Here is a 15,100-nt window from a genome sequence, read left to right on the forward strand (position 1 = left end):
TCGATTTTCATGTATATGGTAAATGATATTATAACTTTAGTCTTGAACAAAGAACAGCATCATTTAAAATCTAAAAATCTAAGAGTGATACAATGTTGCAGCTTGAAGATCACAGTGATTAGTGATTTCCTTTACTTTTCACTTGTGTTTTAATGTCACACTGTATTGTCCAGCTGTCAGTTTTAGTTTTTGCTTTAGCTCTGATTTTGAAAAAAAATATATATTAAAAAAAGATCCTTTCTTTTTGTCCTATCATCACAGTGATACTATTGAGCACGTGTGGCTGAGCATCACCTGCAGTGTGTGTGTGTGTGTGTGTGTTGCAGCAAGTCTCGCACTGTTGGCTCTCGTCGGCTGTCTTGAGCGGCTGTCCGTCCTGTTGAACTGGTGTTGCAGCCAGTCAAAAGCGCTGACTGACCTCACAGATAGCAATAGTGAATCTGCGATTTCACCCACACTGCAGTTTCTTTTTCTTTCCCTTGCTTCAACCACAAGACTACAGGCTGGACAGTTTCAGAGCAAAGAAAAGCATATTCTTAATTTGTATTCATGACATTTGAATAGATTCACAGTGGTGTGAAAATGCTTGGGTTGTTTGTTTTGTTTGTCTCTCTGTACAAATGCAGACTACTGACTCTTTGTTTTATTCTCCAGAATATTTAACTGTATGTTACAGAATTACTTTTTTCTCCTGATAGGTAAATCTAGCTGGAATTTCCAATGATTTATTAATTAATTAATTATTGCCAACTACAAGCAAAAAACAAAGACAAACAATAGTTTAATAATAACTTTTATCTTCACAACTGGAAAAAAGGCATCATGGTCAACTGTTTTAAAACAGGTTAGAGGCACACTAGTTTTTGAAAAACTAAAAACAGATTCATCTTTGGCAAACGACAGGCTGTTCTAAATGTGTATATGAAAAATACAATCTACTATATAAATATGAAACATGCTCTGCTGTTGATTCAGAGTGTAAGTGCTATGATTGTAACAGTATTTCTTCTAAGAAATAGTGCATATTAGTGATTTTTCCTCCACTACTAAAAAGCCTACAGATATTAAAGAAGTTGCTCTGAATCCTCTGATAATGATAATTCATAAATTATGATGGACAGAGCAGACAACACCACATTTATCTAGATTAAATATTCAGATGCAAATACATCAAGGCCACAATTTGGACTTCTTTTAGATAGTGGTAGAGGAAGTAAGATGATAAAAAAAAAAAAAAATCAAAAGAGAAACGTATGAGCCTCAGCAGACTTCATCTTCAAATGTTCGTCATCAATCTGAAAAGCTGAAATCTGCCTGGAGGTTTGTGGTTTCACTCTCAGTGTCCCAGTGTCCGGTCGTCATACGTGCTGTACCTCTTGACATTGATTCGACGCACACGCTCCCGGAGCTCCGCTCCTCCAGGCCCCTCCTCCTCCTCGCTGTGGGAGCCACAGTTGGAGTAGCTTCGACGGGTAGCCTCCAGCAGGGAGTTGTCAGGCAGGGGCATCGTCTCGTACAGCAAGGTGTTCAGAGTCTCCTCGTAGATGCGAGCTTCAGGAAATTCCACCTGAGGCAGAAAGAGAAAATAGTTCCCTTCAGACTTTATTCATTCATTCTGGCCAGCAAACACAGCTGGTGGAACAGCAAAAACTGCTTTTGTTAAGTAAACGTGATGGAAATTTAACATGTCTCATGTCTGGATAAGAGATACTTTTCTGTAGAAGTCAGGATGGTTATCTTTTGCCATTATAATTGTCATTAGACTAACTCTAGCAGCACAAGATTAGATACACTGAGAAATTAAATACATACCCAGATTACAGGGGATTTATTATGCTCATTTATACCTACTCATTTACTCTGGGACTCCACTAGAGTAGCTCTGCATGATTCACAGTTCAAAAAGCTCCTTATTTAGCTTATAACAGCCTTTTATTCAGTTCCTCAGTTCAGCCTCTGTCTCTAACAGGCACTGAACAGGTGTTCAGTGAAATGTGAAGCCAGTGCTTTTTGATCACAGGGATTACTTCTACATATGTTTACCTATTTATTTGACACTTAAACCACATTTAATATGGACATCAGACTTAACAGACTCTCCAGCTGGTCCAGAATGCAGCTGCTCGTGTTCTGACAAAAACTAGAAAGAGAGATCATATTAATCCTATTTTGGCTTCACTGCATTGGCTTCCCGTAAAATTCAGAATAGAATTCAAAATCCTTCTCCTCACCTTCAAAGCTCTGACCAGGCTCCATCATATCTTAAAGAGCTTATAGTACCTTATGTACCTACCAGAACACTGCACTCCCAGCATGCAGGTCTACTTGTGGTTCCTAGTATCTCTAAAAGTAGAATGAGAGGCAGAGCCTTCAGCTATCAGGCTCCTCTCCTGTGGAACCGTCTTCCAGATTTGGTCCGGGGGGCAGACACCCTAGTTAGGGCTCTTAGAGCTCTTAACTTATGCTTCTATAGGCTTAGACTGCTGGGGGACTCCCATGATGCACTCCACTCCTCCTCCCTGCCTTTCTCTCTCTCTATCCATCCATCTATATCCATTAACATTCATGTACTATTAATTGCATTCAATAACCTTAACTTCTTCCCCGGAGTTGTCTGTGCTTTCTGGTCTTACAGGTAATCTGGGCCTGTAGACGTCTGGATGACAGACTCCAGTCCCAGACCTTCTAGCTTCATTGTTGATTTTCATTGTGCTTCTCTCCTCTATCCTTCCTTTCTCTCCTCTCAACCCCAACCGGTCGAGGCAGATGTCCGCCCACTTTGAGTCTGGTTCTGCCTGAGGTTTCTTCCTGTTAAAAGGGAGTTTTTTCTTGCCACTGTCACCAAGTGCTTGCTCATGTGGGAATGTTGGGTCCCTTTAAAGTTAAACCTGAAGAATTCGGTTTAGAACCTGCTCTATGTGTAAAGTGCCTTGAGATAACTCTGTTGTGATTTGGCGCTATATAAATAAAGATTGATTGATTGATCTTAAAGGGGACCCACTATGCTTTTTTTAAAATATATTTTTATGCAAATAAGGAAAAGCAAAAGTATAGTGGTTCCCTTTAAGATCAATGTACACAATTTCTCACCTAAACATCATTTCGTATGATCAAAGCAAATATAAGAAAATAAGAAACTATGAAACACTAAATGAGTTGATTTGAAAATAATAATTTAAAGACTCACAACATCTTCGTCATTCAGTGCTTGTTCACTGTCAGACTGTGTAAAGTAGGCGGCTGATTTCTCTATCTTAAAACATGATTAAATTAATGAGAACATTTACTGGCAGACTCAGTTGAAAGAAAAGGGATGAGAGCGTGCCTCATTTCATGGTGGTCATTAATTAAGGCATCGCCAGCTAAATAAGTTTTACAATCTATCAGTGTTGCAGCCTCAGTGACAGAACACAAACCTTCTTCCTTCCCTCAAAAATGTGTTTTTCTTTTTGTTCCTACAGGTGGGTTTTGGATCTTCAGTGTGCAGAATGAAGCCAACTGTGGTCCAGTATTCAACTTACACAAAGTGAGATGATAAAGAAACTTTAAAGAGATGTCATTTTAAGTATATTTACAAAGTAAATAAACATTTTATGTTGGAAAAACCTTTTCCAGTTATTATTCAGAACAGAGTATTTTTATACATCTTAAAAACGTGTAGAGAGAATATTTCACTTTTCAAATTTGCTGTTTTTCCAGCAGCAATAAGGTTTTCCTCTTGTCTGTCATGTCTGAATAAGGCCTTGAGCACCATTAATGTAAAAGCCATCTTTGTAAGAATGACAAAAAGCCCTCTAATAGATTGATGAGGCCAGCAATGTTTTCCATGTCTGAAAAGGGATTCACATGCTCTCTGTGCTGCCAGTGTACAAAAATACATAGAGAAAAGACATCCACTTTGTCAGTCAGTAATGATCTGGTAATCGCTGCACAAGGCCAAGATACCAGGTCAAACACACATACAGTTCTTTTGGACTGCTAGCGTAAACTATTTGAATACAGTCTAGGTGTTTGGTCCCTACAGTTCCCCTTTTTTGACAGATCCTTGTACGTTGCACCACGCAGCTTTTGCTTATCATATGAGATTTATAGAAGTTTCCCAGGTTTACCACTTATCAGCATAAAACTATACACAGTGCTATGGCTGCAGAGTTTAATGTGTGGTAAGACGAAAAGCAAAGCCAATGTTCACCTTGCGTCAATCTTGTGCATTACCCTCTGAACCGTTTATCTGTTCCATACAGCCAATGATACAACTACACAGATGTTAGCTTTAAGCTGCATAGAAACTGGTTTTAGCCAGGTTTATAGTACTGTGTCAACCCAAGGCCGCAGGTATGCTGTTGCCTCGATGCCGTTGTGAATTTTTCTGCATCGGTGTTGAATGACGCTGTGCAATTCATTGCCAAAACACTAGGGGGTGAAAGTCGTGGATCGTTTGTCTCTCCTCTTTTTCAAAAGCATCAGTTGTGATTCCACTCATCCTCACCTTGGTTTGCTTCTTCTCTGTGGCGTAGACGATGGAGGTGCAGCAGACCTCGGCCAGCTTGCGCCCCTGACCATAAAAAGACCAGCAGCAGATCTCGTCTCCAATCACGTCTTTGATGAAGAGGACGCGCCCGTTGAAGCTGAGAGACAGCCTGTCAAACAGCTCGATGTTCTTCAGCAGGTTGTCGTCGGAGTTGCTGTCAAAAGACAAGAGCAAACTGATCTGGAGAGGTTGCGCTTCATAATTTACTCCACTCTGCGGCCTGTGGCTCATTAGACGTTATTACTTCACACAATCAGTGCCTCGTTCTTTGAAGAAGAAAAAAAAAAATCAATTAACTTTCTAATGATGGATGCCACGGGGGCCTTTCTGTCTTACCTGGTGTAGGAGTACTTGTTATTGCTTCTGTTGTACACCAGCTTCACCACAGGCTAACAGAGGAGGGAAAAAAGCATTAAATATGTGGATTTTGTCGCTTTAATATTTAAATATGCCTCGTATGAATGAACTTCAAGTAGGCTTTATCCATTTGGCAGGAATACTGTGACAAAAAAGCTGAAAATGTATGTTTCTAATGAATATTTAAGTGCATTGAGGTGAAAGAATAAGCAAATGCTATCCTCTTCCTTCAATAGCTGCTAAATGAGATTAAAAGAATGCAGCTAACATCATTTTGTCTGACAAAAAATGCCATGTAAAGACTCATCACAAGAGCAATTTGACAACATAGAACTAACTTTAGGGCCTAATTTAGGAAGATGCTATTGAAAACAATGGCGCCTCATAAAGAAGGAAGTCATGATCTTTATTTACCTTGGTAGAAGACTGGATGAGTCTCTCTTCTTCTTTATTGGAGGTGACCACAGGTATCACACACAGGGGTTGCTCTTTATTGCCCTGTCAATCACACACCAACATACACTGGGAGTTAGGGCTATCAAAGGGTATCGGTTTTTAAAAATGAGTTAAAAGAAGAAAGCAGCCCTAAAGACATCAGGTGCTGCAAATGCTCTGTCACGAGTCTCTAAGTTCAGACTTCGGAACAATGAGAAGGGAAGCAGGATAGACATAAGGAAGCAAAATGTCAGAAACGTAACTCAGAGTGAGGCCTCTCTGGGCTTTAAATGTAATCAGTAGAATTTTGTCATCAGTTCAAAAAGGTCAGGTAGCCAGTGTAGGGAAGCTACGACCAATGAAATGCAATCACATTTCTTTGTGCCAGTTAAAATGATGGCAGTTGAGTTTTGGGTGATTTACAACATTTCTGCAGAGAGTACCAAGTTAAAATAGTCTGACTGGCTATGAAGCAGCAAGTAACACTTTCCAGATTTTTGGCAGACAGAAACAATCTAATCACTGAAATGTTTCTCAGCTGTAGAAAACAGGATTGACCACTGAATTAACATGTTTGTCAGAGCTGAGCAGGATTCCTGCAATGTTGAATGTGACACTGAATGTGTGACAGAGCACTTAGATCCACGACAATGAAAATGGATTATTGGCCAACATCAGCTGCCAGCAATAAGTAATCCACGACCTTTAGAAGAGAAGTTTCTGTGCTTTTTTTTCTTGAAACCAGACTGAGATTTCACAGAAATATTGTTTGCAGAAACAAACAAACACATTTGAACCATTATTCATGTTTGGAACTCTAACAAAATGTCTTTCCATTAGTGAAGTGGGCTTACAATGTGCCAAATACTGAAATGCATGATGAAACAAGGCTGAAGAAATGAGGCAGAGTAATGTGCATTATATACTCCTTGGTACAGATTTCCCACCACTTCTATATACTTAGTTCCATCACAGTTAGGAAACAAGATAGCTTTGTAAAAATTAGCCTGCCTTATGACACAGCTATGCTCCCTTTAAAAAAAAAACAAAACAAACAAATTTGGTACATTATTCCCCTTTTTCTTAAACATGCATTCATGCTGTTCATCCAGCACATGAGATGAATAATACAGTAGAAGGCATTAGTGGGGTCTTCATGCAGTTGTTACTACACTATAAGAGATGTACTGAACCTCAGAGGGAGGCAGGTTGAGCGTTCTTCATTCATAAACTGCTGGACATGATGATGAATGAATGACAGCCGGTGAGCTGAGAAATTCAATGGTGCTGCCTTGCAATCCGTCCCCCTGGAAACCCAAGGATGTGTAAAGCTTGGTAGCCCGACGTTCCTGTGAACATCTGCCAGTGTGATGCACACCCACTGATACTTGTTCTGCACAGATGGTGCCACAAACTGTATCGCTGCTGCAGCCTAGAGGTATAAATACACGCTGTGGTCCACAGCAAATCCAATCTGTGCACCTGAGACACTCTGTTGTAGAGATGAATGGTGCTTACTACTGCAGCAGACACAGGTAAACTCAGGTAAAGCACTGAGAAACATGAACTGCAGACTAAAGCAATTCTTATACATCACCATGGAAGTAAATAGAGAGCAGGGGGGGCGTGTGTGATATGGATAAAATTCTCTATGACAGTATAGAGAATTTTACTGTGTAAAAGTTATAGTTCTAGGCAGGACCATGAATGTCTTTACTTTAGTTGCAAATCCAATACTACCTGAAAGCAGTTCTAGTCACTGCTTTTTGATACTGCCACTAATGGCCTCATTAAAACCAGTGACTATCTCTACAAACAGTGAGACAAAACCCTACGGGTTGACAAATATCTGTCTTCTCACAGCACAATATGTTTCATACTGCCAAAAACCTGTTTAGGGAATAATTTCAGGACCAGTTTTACCTGAAGTTTTGGCTTTCGAGCAAGAGTTCAGGAATAAATAGTCCCTGCTTCCAAACTTTTCTCATTACAGATATTACGTTTGCAATGCTGAACATCACCAACTAGACATACGTAGGCTAGAGGAAAACACTTTTTGTCACATGTATCAGGGATGAATTTTTTTTTGTAATTTTACTGATGTTTAAACAGAAGGTATGAAACAACCTAACCAGCCTAAAAGAGAACAATTAAACAATTAAATATGAAACTAGATAAATGAGAGGAAGACCCAGCCTGAAAAACACTTTTCAAACAGACACATACATACAGTAGTAAAACAGAAAGATAACCAGACAACACTCAACAAATCAGCATCTCCTTTCCAAATGTCTGTTCAAATGTCAAACACTTGCACAATAGTAAATTAACATAACCTTGATGACTGTGTTGTAGTCTTATCACATGCATATCTCAAACAACAGTTCCTCAGATACAGCGGAAACAGAAACAGAAATGCACAAATGGTACTTTTAATGAGTCTTATTTATGTTCCTGGGACTCTTTAATTGAAAGGGGCCATTTAGGGACTTCTGGCAGCAGCATAGAAACTAAGATATTACAGTCCTGTACACTCAATTGTAGAATTTTATTAGAAAGGGCATTGACCATGATGAGAAAAAGCACTCCCTCACTTAGAGGTTAAAAAAGTATGACCAAGTATTAGGGCCAGAGATAAAGAAAAAGAGCGAGGATGACTTTTTTTATTTTGCATTTTAAGTATAAAGTTGAAATATTGCGAATAAAATTGAAATGTCAAGAGTACAGATGAAATACCATTTCCAGAATAAAGCTATAATGTTGAGAGTAAACTTGAAGTTTAAAGTTGAACTTTTGTATAATAAATCAAACTACTGGTGTTGGCGTGTATGGCTGCAAGGGTATCGATGGTTACACCTGCGTTCAATACAGAGAGGATATGTTGTATCACAAGAACCTATAACACGATAACACTTGGTCTACACTGGATACCTCTACTTTAGCTGCGAACGTGTGAGGTTTTGCTTTGTCCTCACCTCACCTTTGAAATTCTACACCAAAGTCCATTCTGGTTTCGGAGTGTTCTTTGTCACTGACCTTTGCAGCCAACACAATTCGTTTTGATAAATGAATACACTACTGCACCAACGTGTAGTCTGAATTTCTAAACCAATCAGTGCGGAGACCTACTATTATTTAAATCACTAATTGTATGTTCTATTAGTGTAATTACACTGAATTTGTACTTTTCCTACTAATGTACAATTTGTTGCTACTCTAACCTGGCCCTCATGATCCAGATGTGGCTCAAGTTGGCGATGATGTACAACAAAAACAAAAATGTCAAAGTCAATTATAAATATCAGCCAGTGTGCATGAGACTGACCTGCAGGGTGTTTTGACAAAGCTCCACGAGGCCCTGGATGAGGTAGTACTTTGCCTCAGCCTGCAGCTCCAGGATAGCCTGGCGGCCTGTGGGTAAGGTGACTGTGCCATCACGCAGGTAGCACAGAACGCTGCCAAAGTGTTTCCCATTGCGGTCGATCAAGATCCAACCTGAGCGAAAAGGAAAATGCCAGTTAAGAATGCAAACAGGGAACAATGTTGTATTTATCTAATGCATTTTCTGGTATAATTTCAGTTCAATCAACTCATCCATTCTTTGCTTGTCCAGTCATGGTCATGATGAGCAACAGGTGAGGTTATTTGGACTTTAAATAATTGCAAGTGCAGTGATGTCATGTTATACTGTGATGCAAATATGCCATAAATGTGTCAATAAAATCATAAGTATACAAATAATCAGTCATGCTAAATAGAACATTAACCTGGCGATACAATAGTTGATGATGTATAGCATTATAGAGACAGAACATCATAATATGGATTTTGATTTATTTTCAGAGATGGCATACCGTCTTTATCAGTGAACACTTCTTTTTTCCCACTGAACATTGCTTTCAGCATGGAGTTCTGCCTGGTCAGCACTTGCAGTGTGGTGTAAAACAGGGTTCCACCAACATTGAGCCGGACATACTTGTTACCCAGGCCCACTGCTCCTCGATAACTGCAGGTCTTTGTCTTGGGACAGGCCAGATGAGGTGCTGGGGAAGTGGAGCCAGACTGGGTGTGATGCTGGGGCAGGCAGCTGTCCCCTGACATGTCCTTCTGGAGGTAGATGACCACCCTGCAGACGGAGGTCCGAAGGTCCCCCGCCGTGGTGACAGCTACTGATGAGGCCGCCACAACCTCTCACTGCTCCAGCTCATTCCTGACGAAACACAGAGCCCTGACCTGATGCTGCAATTTTCCCTGTGGAGGTACACAAAGAAGATTTATGTTAATAAGTACTGGTTAAAAGGTAAAGCAGGGCCCCCAGTGGACAAGGGCATGTATCACAATACAGAGTGGAAACCACCTACCCCACTGTTTTCTTTTCCTCTGGCTCCCCTTCCCAATAAATGGAACGTTGCTGGGCAGGAAACTACAAAAATAAAAGGGACATTACAGTGAATAAAATGGACAGATTAACAATATTTACAACCAGAGGCAGCTCACCTGTCTTTAAATTAACTAAAATTAGCACTGTTTTAGATATATCCACTTGTACTTATCCTGAAAAGTAGAGCTAGTTCACCAAACCTAAAACTGTTACTGTGGTACAACTGTATGAATAAAGCTAAAAACCTGACTTGCGTATACAGCATTATCTAAGTACAGCGGTGCCAGCAAGTAAACGCTCAGGTCTGTAGCTTCAAATCTCTGCCAGCTAAATTAGCATGTTCACTGATATTTTGTTAGCTAAATGAACCGCTAAAAGGCTTATTGACTTACTGCTAAGTCGTTCAAATAAAAGCGAGCTGAAGGTTAGCTCCGGTGTCCGTTACAGAGATGTTAGACTGAACTCCCTTTAAACATGTAGCGGTTTAAACACTTTCTTGTTTGTCGACAAAAGCCCAACATTGTTTAACGATACTTTTGTTGCTGATTGAATAGTTGTGTCCTTTTGGCCAATTCGTCTCACCGATACTAACTGACTACCCACCAATGCTTTAACACCACACAATATGTTTATCAGATCATGCTAATTTGGTTTCGGTCAAAGCTAGTGTTATGTCACAGACTCCCTCAACATGGGTGTGTTTTGCTAATGTTGGCTAATGTTAAAGAGGTTGGTCAAACTTCGATGCAGCATCAGTCATATTGAATATGTATTGAAATATGGCTTAGTTTTTGTTTTCAACACTCCCGAATTAGCGTTGGTTATAACATAAAAACAACGTACGGGAAATGCTTTAAGTTCTCGAGATGTGTATGATATACTGAACTGAACCAAAGTCACATTAAATCGCCAGATTTTTCAATGGAGTGCGTAATGTAATCGTGCTTCGGCTTGATCAAGTAGAGAATGCGTAAGTTAATGCGGAATCAGTTTACGTACTTTACTCACCGACCTCTTCGTGTTGTCTCTTCGCGTAGTCAAATAACCGCACAGCTAGTTAGCGTTTCCTATAGTGCCGTGAGACAGACATCCACAACAGTATCAATATTAGAGTTTTTAAAACAGTGTAAAAAGTTGAACTACCCTTCCAACCCCCTTCTTCTGCTGGTGAATTTACTACAGACTGTATGTTGCGAAGCGTAATACTGCCCCCTCTGGCAAAAACACGGACTGCGAGCGTTTCTAGTTTTTATGAGCAAGTTATTATTAGTATTAATATTAATATTAGGGCGACACTGAGAGGAAAAAGCATGCTGAGATTTAATATTACGCGAATAAAGTCATAATATTTGGACATGTAGCAATTTTACAACAAATAAAAATATAATAAATACATAATAATAAACTGTTATTGAAAATTAAATCGCCTATTTAAAGGGGGAAAATCTGAAATAATTATTTGGAACATCTTGTGAAGTTATATTTTAGTATAGTTAAAAAGAAAAAGAAAAAATAAATAAATAAATAAATAAATATATATATATATTAGTAGTTGTATAGTATATATTTTTAGTACATAGACTTACATTCATTATCTGCAGGCTTAACCTAACCCTAACCATTTTGCCAATGGAATTTGTCCCCAAAAGTAACCTATGACAGAATACACACACACACACACACACACACACACACACACACACACACTCACACACTCACACACACACTCACACACACACTCACACACTCACACACACACTCACTCACTCACTCACTGACTCACTGACTGTTTGGTTTCCCTGGCAGCGGAGGAGGAGCATTGGGCTCTGCCACATAGTCACAACACGGAGCCGCTTTAGCATCGACTGCTACTTAAACAGGTAATATATGGAGTTTTTTGTCATGAATGTCGCTAGCAGTAGTTACATATAGTTGTCTAGCCATTGAATTACACGTAGGGAGCGTCAGTATTTTAATTCGTTGTCCTATTGGCTTTTGTGAGCAGGCTAATGTTAGCGAGGTTTAGCTAGCAAGTTAGCTGAGTTCATTTAACACATTTTTAGTAAGGTAGCTAACATTAACACCATTAGAGTCATAAGCAGGGATATGGAGACTTACAGTAACATTCATTTTGTGAAGTTAACGTAAAGTCATAGCACTCATTAGACAGAGTGTGCTACATCCATCAGAACCATATAGGTTCGTCTCATTTGAAGTAACTAGACGTTAGCTATAGCTATGTAGCTATCTAAGATAACACTTTGATGAATAAAGTTAAAATGCAAAACCAGGCAGTGACTCGTCTTGCCATATGGTGGTCTCTCATTGAAGGTCGTAGTTCAGTGAAATGTTTATTTTACATCAGCAAATAGGGTATGTGTAACATTGCTAGCACTGTCAGCAAACCACTTGTCAGCATGAGATAAGTTATCAAGTTATAAAGCTGTTGACTTCAGTGTGAAGTTATCTTAGGACATTTCTTACTGCAGAACTGGAACATACAGTATGTTATAAAAGAGTTCTGTCTACTGGATAGCCTACAAAGCTATAGTTTATTTGTGGTAATTGTGTTATTCTTATTTATTCTCCTTCTTTCCTGCAGGCCCTGTGGCCATGGCTAAAGATCCATTAGCAGAGGCAGGCTTCTATTTTGATGAACTCAACAAGCTACGGGTACTGGAGCCTGATGTCAGCCAGAAGACTTCAGAGCTCAAGGAGGAGTGCAAGGAGTTTGTCGACAGTAAGCACTGAATATTTTGTCACATGCATTTCAACATGATCATTTCCCCCCTCTGCCATCAACAGGTCATAATGTGCTGTTTTTTTACAGAAATTGGACAGTTTCAGAAGATAGTTGGAGGTCTTATTGAGCTCGTCGATGAGCTGGCAAAAGAAGCAGAGACAGAAAAAATGAAGGTAAGATTGACATTTGAAGCTGCTGTTCAGTAGCAGTTTCTAGTAGAGTTGTATGACCATATATCCCAAAACTGTTGTTGAGCTTGCTTTAGTTGTTTCAGGTACAAGAGACCATACAGTATTTGCTTCTGTTTGGTCATGAGAGCATGGCTTTATTTGCCGCCATCATGTGTTCTTCTCCTTTAGGCCATTGGAGCGAGAAACCTGCTGAAGTCTGTGGCAAAGCAAAGAGAGGCCCAACAGCAGCAGCTTCAGGCTCTCATTTCAGAAAAGAAGATGCAACTTGAGAGGTAAACATTGGATACACTGAGTCAGCCTGAATATTAGTAGCATTTAATTGTTTTTTTTTTTTGTTCCAATATTTGTAAGCTGTAAATAAGTGAAATAAAGTTTTGCCTAAGAGGAAGTGGCTCAACTTATTTATGTTGTCCTGTCTAAAATGTACCTGTTACTAGGTCACCCAAGAGCCACTCACTGTTAAAAGTAAGGGTAACAGCATCTGCCACACCACCTGTCACTGTCTGATTAGAAGCTTTTAGCAGTCACAACATAGAGATGAGGTGTGCATAGTCTCCGTTAAACGGTTCCTTACATTTTTATGAGCTGTCAGTTAAATTTAGTATTAGTCACTGCAGTGAATTGTTCATGATCTGATTTAACAGGATTCATGTTGTGCTGACTTCTCAGATCATCACACAAGACAAAAAATATCATCTTTTCTTTTACTTTTGCAATGTTGACTGCATATTTACATTTTACTTTTTATTCCAACTGCTTTCAGTGCTTAGACTTCAGCTGTCACCAACTTTGAGTTTTTACCTTGAATTGATACCAATTCTTTTCAAGACTTCCATTTCAAGTAAACTTCAGCTCAGTTCATCACTTATATTTGAGACTTAAACTAAACCTTTAGCACCTTTCAACACATGTATTTCAGCTTCTTCAAGCAATTATTTTATTTGCTGCTTTGAAGTGAAACAGTCAGATAGTTATAGAAAATCAAATGTTACAATCATTTAAATGAGAGCTTTTAACATTTATTAGATGGCTATTATAAAGAAGCCTGTAGTTGAGCAGGCTCGACTGTGTCATGTACAACAACAGATCAGATCAATCTTTTGGAGTGATGGTCAGATAAAAGAAGCAATTTACAAGTGACAGCGTAGGCTCTGAGAAATTGTAACAGCCATTTGTCAATATTGTCAGACACTTTTTAGACAAAATCATGAATTTATTAATCGAGGAAATAATCAGCATAAAAACTGATGATGAAAATATATGTATGTTTGTTCCAGGTATCGTATTGAGTATGAAGCCTTGTCTAAAGTGGAGTCAGAGCAGAACGAGTTCATCGACCAGTTCATCCTGCAGAAATAAGGATGTGATCTGGACGAGCAGAACACATGTGGCTTCTGCGGTCGCATTTCCAGAGTGCCTGTCCTGTTTTCTCTGAGTGATGCCCACTTCAGAGAATTACTCTGCTGCAAACCCAAAGCTCCAACTCCATCTTAAGACAGCTTTACACCTCCTGTTTCATTGGACAACCATCTCTTAAAGCTTGGAGTGTGAAGCAACAGCTAGCTCTGCCTCTGGATAGCAGCATTTAAGATTTACAGTGTTGTAAGCTTGAATATGTTTGGGAAGTTCAGCTCACACCAAATGTCTCACATCAAGATCTCAGACCAACATAGAAGGAAGAGAGAGCTATTTATATATGAAAGAACATTATTTATACTATTTATACTGAAAAATTACTCTGTATATCTAGTTTTATTAATTTTCGTATCAGTTAATAAACTGCATGTTGCATGCATCTGTAAATAAGTTTTGGCTTTGAAAATAGAAAAATGACTTCATTTCCACATCTGTAAGTTTTTGTGTTTTTTTTGGTACAACCACTCTGTGGGAACAGTACATAAGAAATACATTCCTTTCTTTTTCAGATACACGTTCTTTATCTCTGTTATATGTATCGTTGTCTCATGCATTAATTTGACAAATGGTTATACTTGAATAAATACTGTACATTGCACAATAAAATGTGTCATTTTTGCTGTCAACATGGTGGAGAGGCCAGGGAGCAAATTTTAACATTGTGCTATTATGTGTTGTTTTAATAAAGATTCCTTGATATCAATATATTTTGTGGATGCTCAGTGTTTTAAAGCACACATAGGTCATAACAATTAAAGCAGATCATGGACCCAAAATTAAATGTCATGCCAAGTGTCAGTGTTAAGGTTTTACAGAGTCAAGACTCAAGGCCAATAACTTTGAGTTGTAAAGGAAAGCTCCACTGATTTTACATTTCACTGTGTTTTTCCAGGTTTTGGGCAGTGCTGCTGCATGTGTGACAAAGTAGGATGGAGCTGTGTGAAATCTGATGAATGAACTCAGGTGATCACTTGTGAAGTTTGAAAATGAAAACAATTTGGAGGTGTGAAGTCTAAAGTGAGGTTACCAGACTTCTATAGGCAACT

The 15,100-nt window shown here is 39.1% G+C and overlaps 2 protein-coding genes across 5 annotated transcripts; one reads left to right on the forward strand and one right to left on the reverse strand.

The window, feature by feature from the left end:
- Positions 1-793: 793 nt before the first annotated feature.
- tnfaip1 (tumor necrosis factor, alpha-induced protein 1 (endothelial)) lies at positions 794-10,872 on the reverse strand. 3 transcript variants are annotated; one of them, XM_053321325.1, is made up of 8 exons: positions 10,717-10,872; positions 9,685-9,746; positions 9,178-9,574; positions 8,649-8,818; positions 5,303-5,386; positions 4,868-4,920; positions 4,490-4,685; positions 794-1,567 (listed from the first exon to the last, which is right to left on the reverse strand). In XM_053321325.1, exons 3-8 carry the CDS (start codon positions 9,422-9,424, stop codon positions 1,337-1,339), a joined length of 981 nt encoding a protein of 326 aa, XP_053177300.1. In that variant the 5' UTR covers positions 9,425-9,574; positions 9,685-9,746; positions 10,717-10,872; the 3' UTR covers positions 794-1,336. The 3 variants fall into 3 exon arrangements, with proteins under 3 accessions (XP_053177300.1, XP_053177298.1, XP_053177299.1); XM_053321323.1 differs by having other exon boundaries at positions 10,713-10,872; XM_053321324.1 differs by having other exon boundaries at positions 10,704-10,872.
- Positions 10,873-11,515: 643 nt separating this feature from the next.
- Positions 11,516-14,751, forward strand: ift20 (intraflagellar transport 20 homolog (Chlamydomonas)). 2 transcript variants are annotated; one of them, XM_053321326.1, is made up of 5 exons: positions 11,516-11,584; positions 12,307-12,444; positions 12,535-12,620; positions 12,807-12,910; positions 13,916-14,751. In XM_053321326.1, exons 2-5 carry the CDS (start codon positions 12,318-12,320, stop codon positions 13,995-13,997), a joined length of 399 nt encoding a protein of 132 aa, XP_053177301.1. In that variant the 5' UTR covers positions 11,516-11,584; positions 12,307-12,317; the 3' UTR covers positions 13,998-14,751. The 2 variants fall into 2 exon arrangements, with proteins under 2 accessions (XP_053177301.1, XP_053177302.1); XM_053321327.1 differs by lacking the exon at positions 12,807-12,910.
- Positions 14,752-15,100: the final 349 nt, after the last annotated feature.

The sequence above is a fragment of the Scomber japonicus genome, chromosome 6, assembly GCF_027409825.1.
Source record: "Scomber japonicus isolate fScoJap1 chromosome 6, fScoJap1.pri, whole genome shotgun sequence".
NCBI classification, from domain to species: domain Eukaryota; kingdom Metazoa; phylum Chordata; class Actinopteri; order Scombriformes; family Scombridae; genus Scomber; species Scomber japonicus.

Bases quoted from the DNA above. Each gene is read 5' to 3' on its own strand.
- ift20 (XM_053321326.1), top strand. From the start codon at position 12,318: ATGGCTAAAGATCCATTAGCAGAGGCAGGCTTCTATTTTGATGAACTC. The intron at 12,445-12,534 runs GTAAGCACTGAA...GTTTTTTTACAG, and splicing joins GTGCAAGGAGTTTGTCGACA to AAATTGGACAGTTTCAGAAG. The intron at 12,621-12,806 runs GTAAGATTGACA...CTTCTCCTTTAG, and splicing joins CAGAGACAGAAAAAATGAAG to GCCATTGGAGCGAGAAACCT.
- tnfaip1 (XM_053321325.1), bottom strand. From the start codon at position 9,424: ATGTCAGGGGACAGCTGCCTGCCCCAGCATCACACCCAGTCTGGCTCC. The intron at 8,819-9,177 runs GTATGCCATCTC...CTTTTCGCTCAG, and splicing joins AGTGTTCACTGATAAAGACG to GTTGGATCTTGATCGACCGC. The intron at 1,568-4,489 runs GTGAGGATGAGT...TTTCTGCCTCAG, and splicing joins CAGAGAAGAAGCAAACCAAG to GTGGAATTTCCTGAAGCTCG.